The 10,848-nt window shown below is 37.4% G+C and overlaps 1 protein-coding gene across 5 annotated transcripts; it reads left to right on the top strand.

The window, feature by feature from the left end:
* The first annotated feature begins 2,256 nt into the window (after positions 1–2,256).
* On the top strand, positions 2,257–10,791 carry LOC103436465 (uncharacterized). 5 transcript variants are annotated; one of them, XM_070822398.1, is made up of 23 exons: positions 2,257–2,647; positions 2,762–2,972; positions 3,079–3,160; positions 3,415–3,703; positions 4,073–4,175; positions 4,265–4,401; positions 4,669–4,842; positions 5,043–5,242; positions 5,365–5,508; positions 5,604–5,692; positions 5,999–6,146; positions 6,357–6,400; positions 6,748–6,803; positions 6,939–7,102; positions 7,738–7,928; positions 8,252–8,309; positions 8,399–8,471; positions 9,223–9,324; positions 9,470–9,566; positions 9,653–9,748; positions 9,855–10,096; positions 10,196–10,336; positions 10,429–10,791. In XM_070822398.1, exons 1-23 carry the CDS (start codon positions 2,351–2,353, stop codon positions 10,606–10,608), a joined length of 3,318 nt encoding a protein of 1,105 aa, XP_070678499.1. In that variant the 5' UTR covers positions 2,257–2,350; the 3' UTR covers positions 10,609–10,791. The 5 variants fall into 5 exon arrangements, with proteins under 5 accessions (XP_070678499.1, XP_070678497.1, XP_070678498.1 ...); XM_070822396.1 differs by having other exon boundaries at positions 6,742–6,803; XM_070822397.1 differs by having other exon boundaries at positions 6,354–6,400.
* Positions 10,792–10,848: the final 57 nt, after the last annotated feature.

The raw sequence follows: 10,848 nt of genomic DNA, 5'->3' as shown, positions 1-10,848 counted from the left end.
CGAAGCTGATTATCGATCTTTTTCATCATTGGAACACTCTTCTAACAAATCATTTTCTAAGTTAACTTGTGGCTTAGAAACTTGAGCTTTTGTTTCTAGGCCTACCACAATTTCAGTCTCGACTGAAAAAACAGGTGGCCTAGGTTCTTCTTTGACCGTCTCGACAATCTTTTTAGGCCGAATGTTGGTTATGGCCGGAGTGAAAAATTGCCCCCTGGCCTTTTGATCAAACCATTCTTCAAATGAAATTGGTTTGAACCCAAAGACGTTTTTTTATCGAGCCACTCATAAAATCGAGCTCTATCTTCATTTAACCATTGATCTTGTAAGCTGTGATGAACCTTCACCTTTATCATTTGAGAGAAAGATTTTTGCCTTTCTTCATTTGCTTCAACGATCCGGTCAAGGAGTTTTTGTTGCTCGACAATTTCCTTAAATAGGCGCCGAATCTCATCCTGATTGTGATATTGATATATCATGTGAATTTCGTAGTTTTAGCACTTGGTCCCACTGGGCGTGCCAAAATGTTGACCTTAAAACTACCAAGTCTACGTGGCGCACAGGCCGAGTAATTAATAAGCTAACTACGTCATTTGGTTGTGTGCGGGGCATGCCAACTCGACGGTCGAGCTCGGGCGGTGAGTAAAATTTGTTGATGTCGCGTTGGGCGGGTAGCTGACTTCTCGATCTTGCAACTGTGGCCAAGGAAGGAACACTCTCGGCCTTTAGGTTCAAGAGCCTAAAGACAAGGCTACTAGTTCTGCGAAGTTCAATATGAAATTCGGCTTTCAATGTGTCGAATGTAGTAACATGTAACACCTTACTTCGCCGAGAAGGCTAATGAGATGACATCTACCAATAAGGATTCGAAAATCCTTCTTGATCGAGACTTGGATAGATAACCAGTCGACCCTGTCGCAGTGCTGTTTATCCAAACTGAAAGTGCTTCACGGTCGACTGATTCTAAGGCAATAGTGTTATTTATCTAAACTGAAGATGTTCGCCAGTTGCTAAAATCTCAAGGTTGTTGAGAGGTTTCGCATAAAGCGAGCGTTTACGCAGGGTAGTTTGTGTGTTGAATTGGAGGGGCTTCTTTCGTTGCCATTGCACCTGTATTTATAGGACTGATGTACTTGCTTAGCACGGCCTGATCTTCGAGTAGAGTCTCATTTCAAACTCCCATGTGCTTGACATGACTTGATCTTCAAAGGATTGTATTTGATCTTTGGTGACGTGGCTTTACCACATGCTTTCCTCCATCCACACGTAATCAAAGCCAAACACCTCCTCTGACACTTCATTATTGCACGACACTTGAACCATATGCACAGAAATATCTTTGGAATTATCCCCTTGCAATTAAAAACTTCAAAAAACTATCTAGGCTAGGTGCATGCAACCCATTTGATGTCAAACTTCGAAAATAAATCCAAACTGCTCTAATCCGGTGCACTGCTAACAAATCCAAATTAATTCGGATTGTTCTGCTTGCTTCTGAACTGGGGCTATGATTTGTATCCATGTTGTTTTGTATGAGAAAATCAAGATGATTTGTTAAAAGATAATTATTATGATTAAAAACCATAACATTATTTTAACAAAATAAAATTATCTTAACTTTCTTATCAAACGGTTTAGAACCATGCTCACTCAACGGTCTCGATTACTCGAGCCGATAGTGTAAAATCAGGCGCAAACACTAGTAAAGGCCACACTTTATGTGAGAATATATTTTGATTTTCTCAAATATTGTTTTTTAACTTTTTGATGGGAGAAGTTATTTGTTTTTAACGAGGTTGGGGGTTAAGGAGAAAGAGAGGGAATGAGTTTAGAGGGTAGTGATAGGGTGAGGTTCTAAACAAAAACCAAAAAACTTATTTGTATGAAATTACTTTAATGGCCACATTTTTTTTCATTTTCTAATTTTTTCGCTTATGTATTAAAGGTTATAATTGTAATTTCATTGGTTTTTTTTAACAAAGAAGTTCTATTAATATGTAATTTAGATTAAACCAAATCTACATTTGCTTTTGGTGTGTGGATAGAGCACCTTGCTTTTTCTAAAAATTAGTACGCAGTTGCACCCATTGGCACCTAGCAGGATCTTAAACCCAAAGGAGTTTTAATAAAACACTTCTATACTGTTCATTTTTAAAGTTAAGGATAATTTTGCTCTAAAAAATCACTTTTTATATTATTCACTTACATCACCCTTTATCATTTTGATTAATAACCAAAGGTTTCAAATCTATTTATTTTTGCTTAAACCCAAAAGTTAGGTTTTTGAAACAGCAACACCAAATAGCCTACAAGACTCAAATTCTCCAATTTCTCAATCCAACCAATCCAAATGGCACAAACGCAACATTTGCTATGGAAATCCGACTCCTCGGACTCGTCGGAATCTCCCTCGCCGTCAATGATGTCAGTGACGCTCGGCAGAGCAATGACCGCTCTGCTCTCCGCCCGCCCCAGAAAGCTCCACGACGCCGTTTCTCGACTCTCCCCTCCGCCCCTCAGCTCAGCCCCTCACATCTCCGTTTCGGTCTCTCTCGACGACGCCCTCCGCTTCCTGCACAAGTACCTAAACGACGCTGCTCAGAGGAACGAGCCCCTCCATGAAATTCTCGTCCCCATGCTCGAAAATGTACGCAATTTCACTTTTTCTTTGCATTTTTTCATTCAATCACAATGCAATTGTTTCTGGGTTTTTTTTCTTTTCAAATTTCTTTAAATTATTGGTGTTATTTTCCAAATTCAGTCATTGAGCTGCAAGGACACGAAGCGCGGCAGGCAAGCTATGGTGCTTTTGAATTGGCTATTTCAGGACGATTTTATCTTCCAAGCTATTGTGGCAGGACTGGCGAAAATTATTTCGACGAAAGATGATCGCTTTATAGTGCTTGGCTGGTGTACTCTTGTGCGTGCTCTTCTGGACTACGAGACCACAGTGACCCAATTTCCCATGAATGGTAACAAAGCCAAATGTGAAGTTGTTGAAGTGAAAATAGTTAGAAAGCCGTTGCTTTAATTATCTTTAATAGCGGAAATTTGAGTATTTACTGCTTCGAATGACAGGTATAAGGGAGCGGTACGGTGATTTGGTGAAGATACTCACTTCGTGTATTCCGCCTCTCTTGCATGTTGTACGCAAGGGCAGGTACGTGATAAAGTTGAAGCCAATTGGATCCAGTGTTTATATGGTGTTTGCTTTATGCTTATATTTGGAATTACTTGTCATATTCAGATTTATAAGGTTTGGAATAAAATGCACAGTGTTTTTGAAATCATTGCAATGTCTTGTATAACAAGATTAGGAATACAATTTTTATACTTTAGGTGACAAATGACAATAAATATAATGCTTCTGTATTGATTATATTTGGTCATATTTTCGACCTCTTGTTTTGGTAGCACTTTGCAGGATGGATATGAACTGCCATCTCGCCTTGCTGTGTCTGCTGCTGATTGTTTTTTAGCTCTCTCAGAAGCATTGACAAAAAAAGCTAAGATTCCAAGTAACAGGCCGAAATTGTCAGATTCAAATGCAACAAAGCGACCTGTTACTTTAGTGTCCAGTGATAGCAGCAAAAAGAAATCAAAACCAGCTTCCGAATCTCTAGTAGCCTCAAACATGGAAATGGAGAATATCCTATGGGATCATTTAGAGGAACTTATTCGGCTACTGCAGAAACTCCTTGCTGTAAGTTCCTCTCAACTGCATTTTGGGTTTAACCTGTCCTATGTTTACTTTTAAAGTGGTGGTCCATGGACTTGTGCAGGAGTGTTTGTAGTAGGTAATTATTGGGATGTTGTACAGGTCAGGTGGGATCCTTGTGGTTGTGATGCTATTTTCCAAAATAAGTCTAATAATTAGCATCTCCATCTCTATATAACCGTTAGTTGTAAAAGTTAATAACTAGGAAGACATTTCTATCAGCAGTTCATATAATCTAATATCGAATGTTACCGTTCAATCTAGAAAGAAAACTCACATATTCATGTCTATTTCTGTATTGTATGTCACTTGCTTCAAACGTGAACCCTATTACTTTGTGACCCTACTCTGCAGTGGAGCAGAAAAAGCCGACCATTACATGCCAAAGGATTGGAGCAAGTTCTTAAGTGGTTGCAGGAGATAAAAGGACATTATCTTCACTTGGAAGTTGAGGCAGGTCCTTTACCCATTCTTTATTAAATATCACACATTATGGTTTCTAATTTCCAAAGGTCATGCTTTACTTGTTTGTAACATGAAAGACAGGTTCGAAGGTTGTCAAAACTGGAGCATTGCTACTGTATTCTTGTTGGAAGCATTATGGCTTGTTAATGCACTTGGAAGATCAGAAATTTTCTCGGCATTACAAAGAATTGTTGGACCAATACTTAGCAGGCATACAGGTTGATCTTGGACTATATGATCATTTTTAAATTGCTAAATAGTAAATAATAAAAAATCTTGTAACTTAACTGTATATCTTTAAATTCTTATTCTGGACGGCATACAGGTTATATGATCATTTTTAAATTGCTAAATAGTAAATAATAATAAATCTTGTAACTTAACTGTATATCTTTAAATTCTGATTCTGGACCACGATTTCTTCCACTTTTGGTTGCTTGTACTTGATGGAATCATTTAATTTTTTATACAAAAAATATATGCAGTTTTATACAGATAATTATTCAGGAGGGCCCAGTGAGAATAAGGATAGTGGTGCAGAGACCAGAAAGTTTTTCCTGAATTGTCTATGCCTTCTATTGGGGCGTCTTGACAGCAAGAAATTTGAGAGCATAGTGTCAGAATATGGGATGAGGATATCACAGGTTCTTCTACCACAGGTACTAATGCTTGCATCCAATCTTGATATTAATGGTCTTATGGTTGCATCCAATCTTGGCATTATTGGTACAGTTAGGTGACTTAACCATCACATATTTTTGAAAACAATATGTGTCTAGCCACAGTATTAGAGTTCTTTTTGGAAGGCCATTGTTCTTCTGTCATCTTACTGACATCAACATTTATTCTTCTTTTGAAGCTTCATTCTGCTGATGATGATGTGATAGATGGGGTTGTTTGTATATTCAAAGCAGTCATTTTTAAGCCAAAATTATCTGGAAGTGGTCTCACTGACTCTGGTGAGGTGGATGCTATGCTACCATTGCTGATTCATCTTTTAGATGAACGGGACGGCACAGCTAGAGCTGTTGTTATGCTGATAGCTGAATACTGTTTGATGTATTTTTCTTCTTCAATTAAGTTTCTTTTGTTTCTAGGAAGTGTAAATCAAATTTATGATCTGTATTTTTTTTTAGTTTTGTTTTGTACCTGTTGTTAACTTGGCATTAATGGCCCAACAGGAGCAGAGACAACCATTGCATTAAAGAAGTTCTAGAACGCCTTGCTTGTGGAAATGTTCAACAGAGGAGGAATGCCCTTGATGTTGTATCAGAACTCATTCGCATGTCGTCAGATTCAAATGACATACTTCCCCAGTTATCATGGTATACAAAATGCTCCCGTGGCATTTATTGTTTTGTAATATTATGGTGTTTTCACCATTCTACCTTTCTGTATCTTTTCCCTGTGATATTTGCAGGCAAGATATTGCAAACCACTTGATTGAGCGACTTGAAGATGAAGAAATTGCCATTCAAAAACAAGCATCTACTTTACTTACAATGATCGGTCCGTTTCACAGTTTGAATTGTTTTATGCTAAATCTTGTTTGAAATTCTCCAGATTATCTCTATGTAAATTTTGGTGTTTCAGAATTTAATAATAGTAACAATTTTAATCGTTAGGATCATAATACCAGAAACATGTTACATACAAGCTGGTTATGCTTCATTCTTTGAGTAAAAACAATAAGATCTTGCAAAGGATTGTATATGGTCATCTTCTTTGGGCAAATATTATTTTCAGTTAAGAATCTTAGATTGACATTTGATTTAGTACTTTTCATTGATGAAATATACCTGCCTGTTGTTGCAGACCCTTCATTAGTTTTGCCTGCTTTAGTTCATCTAGTTTATTCATCGGATGAAGGATTGCAATCAACTGCAAGTGATGCCTGTGTTGGGGTACTAAAATATCATAGCCAGAATGCTGAGGTTATATGTTTACTGCTCGACTGTCTTAGGTATTTTCCTTTCCCATTCAATGTTGTTTCCCTCATGTTCTCAAAGTTTAAGATGTTTAACTTATTATGAAAATGTCTGTTAGAAACTTTTTTGCTCTTTGGGTTTGGGTTAGAGAATGTCTATTGAGTTTTTTTATATACAGAGAAACGTGTATTGAGTTAAAGCTTCTACTTCTGAACACTTTTATTAATTATTCTTGCTTGCAGCAGCCTCAGTGAAAGTGTAAATCTTCTGAACACTGCAGGGGATGTAGGTGAGGATCTGTTTCAATGTGACCACTTGGCAGATATTCTATTCTATGCCGAAGTTGTTTTTGTATTTTTCCCTTGATGCATGACCAAAAATTTTTCTTTTGTCTTTTACCCACCGTTCTTTAATTATGTATGTGTTGATAACTTGATATCGAACAGTAATGCTCAAATGCATTACAACTTGACAAGTAACAATATCAATCTTCTATTATGTAGTTGTAGTCTACCCACATTGACGCTAATACAATTATATTTGTTGACATAGAAACATGAAACGTATTACACTTGATTAATGTAACTGTAATATGCTAATATTTCCAATTTGGGCTCTTCATTTTGCAAGTTTCAGGATCAAAACTGGAGAGTGAACGAGTGCTTATGCTGATCCCAGAGTGGTCTAAAAGTGTAAGATGAATTTTCCATAATAAACTTTTGTCTTTTCAAGGTTTTCAAAATTAAACTCAAATTTTGATCACTGGCTTGCTTCTTGAGTTTTTTTTCGACTCGATGATCTTCTTGTTTACAATTGCATTACCACAGGTTCAAAGCTGGGACGTCTTGATTGGTCCATTGATTGAGAAGATGTTTGCAGAGCCATCAAATGCAACAATGGTGAAGTTTTTGAGTTATATAAGTGAGCACTTGGCAGAAGCTGCTGATGCCGTTCTCTCTTGTGTTCTATTGCATGCTAAACAACGGAAAGAGTAAGTACATTATGTTATACAACTTATATCAAATCTATATCAGTCCCATATCCTTGTTCAGCCAACTGTCATTGTGAGCTAGGTAGCGGGAATAATCCTAAATCTAGATTCATGTAATTGGCTGGCAACAATCCCCCTTTTGTAGTTCTATGAGATAAATGGCCAGTAGTTGCAGGAAAATTACATAATGTTGCGAGTTTATTAGTTGCCATTCCATACTTTTCTATGACATTTTGGGCATTTGGAGGGTAATTTTGGGTTTCCACTTGTTTTTTTTTTTAAAAGAACATATTCCCTGAAAAACACTGGTAAAGTTGTCTCTGACGTTTACCAGGGTGTTCTTAATGTCTCTTCCTGGGCCAGCATGTCCATCATTTCTATGTCATATCCGTCATTTTCCGATTAAGCATAGTCCAGAAAAGTACAGGATGGCAAAATGAACATGTTCTTCATTCAAAGATTAAGAACATGTTCTTTTTTTTACCTTAAAGCAAAGAAGTTGTCTGATTGTATGAATTGGAGGCTTCCTGGATTATCCCCGTCTCTCTCTTTATTTTCAGCATATCCAAGACTTTTATTTGGCTTTCTATGCTGTGGTTAAACTTTTTTTATTCTCTGCCCGTTTCCTCTTTCAGGTTTGATGGAAACAGCTCTTCTGGACGGGAGTGCCAGACCTATAAAAGTGATGACTCTGAAAACATGCAGCAGACCCTTTTTGAACACCTTTGCCCGCTACTCATAATTAGGATGCTTCCACTGAGGGTATTTAATGACCTTAATTCACCTATCATTTATGGACAACTTTTCAATCATGGCAATTTTCACGGTACTCTCTCTCTCTCTCTCTCTCTCTCTCTCTCTCTCTCTCTCTCTCTCTCTCTCTCTCTCTCTCTCTCTCTCTCTCATGACTGGAAGTCAAACTCAATTTTTTATTGGCCCACTCTTCTCATGATAATAAAGAGAGGATGTGCTAGTCGGTATTCACTAGGGATCTGTTTACCCATGACTACATTTCAATATTCAGTGATGTCAAAAAAATAATCACTATTTCTCCAATAACTCCATGATTTTTGTCAGATATCTTTAAAAACTCTCTAGAGGAACTGCACTTCTAGTTTTAACCTATTTCTGGTCTCTGTTTGATATCAGACTCTGGAGATATCAATACTATCAATCAGGATTGTGTGACTGCTCTTCTTCTGAAAAGGTAAATCCATCAACATGACCATCATAAAGATTCAGTTGTACAAATGGAATCTGATGGTTTTTCTTCTGGTTATTTTATTTTTATTTCAGGACATTGTGTGAGTTTGAATTCAATGATGTACGGAAACTTGCGGCTGAGCTCTGTGGGCGTATTCATCCTGAAGTATACAATAGTGACTTTTACCATATCTGTATTATAACTGCATCTTTCGTTCTTGGAGACTGATTTGTCCTTCATGGAATTTTATTTTTTTAATGTTTGGAACTGGGTTATGTGATGATATGCATGTTTGTATCCATAAATGGTTTATTTAAAGCTATGATATGTGAGACCTTTGTGGATTACAACTGAATCTGTTTAGCTACCTACTCTTGACTTCCATACTGACCATAAAAGAAGCTTATTGTCGTTTCTTGTAATTAGTCAAAGTTTGGGAACTTATGTCACTTTAACTAGTAAGTAACTTTGGTTATGCACATAGTTGGATGTGCCTAGTATTAGATCCATTTGAGTATCCAATATCCATGTGCTTTTATGAAAAAAGGTTCTATGATTTTGGATCCTCTGAACTTTCATCATTGATGTGTAATTTGGGTTATATCCATTCTCAGTGCTAAAGAATTATTCCAAAATACTTGCTCATCAGCTTACATTTTATTTTCCATAAAGATTTCACCAATACCTCCGCATCTTTTTTGTGGTAGCAGTTACAAATTAAAATCTACCCCCATTCATCGTGGAAGTTGCGAAGTTGAATTCCATGTGCTTTATGAAACTTTGTGTATGAACATGAACCAGTTGCGTGTCATAATAGGTTATTGCTTTCTAATTTTTTGTTGATTGTGCTTCTGTATATGCTGTACTAGACAAAATACCAATCATTTTAATCTGTACCTACCATTTGAAACTGTAGGTGCTAATTCCAATTGTCAGCTCCCAGCTAGAAATTGCTGCAAGTTCTCTGCATATACTAAAGATTAAAGCATGCTTATTTTCAGTTTGCACTTCTCTTGTGGTAATTATCCTTCACGACCAACATCTTGGTTGCCATTACCTCATGCCTTTAAGAGTTTGTGCTTTATTCTTCTGCCACAATCCTAGGCATCAACTGTTTTTATTCACATCGAGATTGAGCTAATTAAGGTTCTTATGTTTGACAGGTCAGAGGCAGGGATTCACTTTCTCATCCTGTTATGCTCAAAATCAGACAGACGTTGGAGACAATGCTATTATGGCCTTCTGGTGATGGGGATGAAGGTGTGTAACAAGTAAAGATTTCAAACACTAAGAAATTTTGTTTCTATTTGTTAAAATTGATTGGGGTAACGTTCCTTTTCCTGTAGTTTCCAAAGCACAGCATGGTTGCATTGATTGCCTCGCACTTATGATATGTGCTGAACTGCAAGATCCAGATTCATTTAGCATTGTTGGGAAGAAAGGTAACTTTGCTATTGCGTAATTTTGGTTGCTATGTTATCCTCAGTCTGAGCTTAAATTTTTTTGAGTTGGGCACATGTGACTTCACTTTTATGATCCAAAATACAGGAGATGCTGCATCAAGAGACTCCGCCCTCACCTATGTAATCAATAAACTTATACAAGATAGCAACCAACCTGCCTTATCATCTGACTTGGATGATGTGAAATGCACAAGTGAGGTGCCAGTTCCACTCTCGTTCTATATGTGCATGGCAAATGTTCTCATTAGTGCTTGCCAAAAGATATTGGACTCTGGAAGAAAACCTTTTGCTCGAAAAACTATACCATGTCTCATCCGTTCTGTTAAGGTATTTTGATTATTCATTGCTTTCAGATTTGTGAGTATCTGGCTCTTAATATCGTGCTCTGCCTGACTTCATTCTTGCATGTGGTGTCAAATACTTCAGGTGATGACGAACCCGGAGATCCGAGCTGCATGCGTTGAGGTTCTCTTTTCATCGGTGTACCATTTGAAATCTGCAATTCTTCCTTACTCAACTGATCTTCTTGAAGTCTCATTAAAAGCACTTAGAAAAGGGTCGGAGAAGGTATTGGACACAGTTTTAATTTTTTAGTTACCGTCTTTGTCTTAGTATCAATGATGGCCGAATACTGATCGGAGACCTATGTTGTTCTTCAGGAAAAGATGGCAGGTGCAAAGCTAATGGGGTCTCTAATGGCCAGTGAAGATGCAATCGTAGAAAGTATATCAGCAAGATTAATAGAAGGAAGATCGATACTGTCGAGTATAGCCTTGACAGATGCTTCGGTTGAGCTACGGCAAGTCTGCGGAAAGTTGCTAGCATGCCTAACTCCATGAAGATTATGTCTGCTTCATCTTCCTGTTTGGGTTGCCGTACCCTGTATATGGCTGTACAGTTGGCCTTGTTGTATTTGAATTCAAGGTATCGCAAATGGTACTTCTGGGATTGGAAAATATGTTGCAATTTGCAAGGGAAAAGTCGGATGGTTTCTGACTTATTCCCTTTTTACGCTCCCCGAATTTTTATTTTCAATTTTAATACCAGCAGAGGCCGGGTGCAAGAATAAATGTTAAGGT

Source organism: Malus domestica, chromosome 05, assembly GCF_042453785.1.
Source record: "Malus domestica chromosome 05, GDT2T_hap1".
Classification (NCBI taxonomy): Eukaryota; Viridiplantae; Streptophyta; class Magnoliopsida; order Rosales; family Rosaceae; genus Malus; species Malus domestica.
This window is presented reverse-complemented; position numbering and strand designations above follow the sequence as displayed.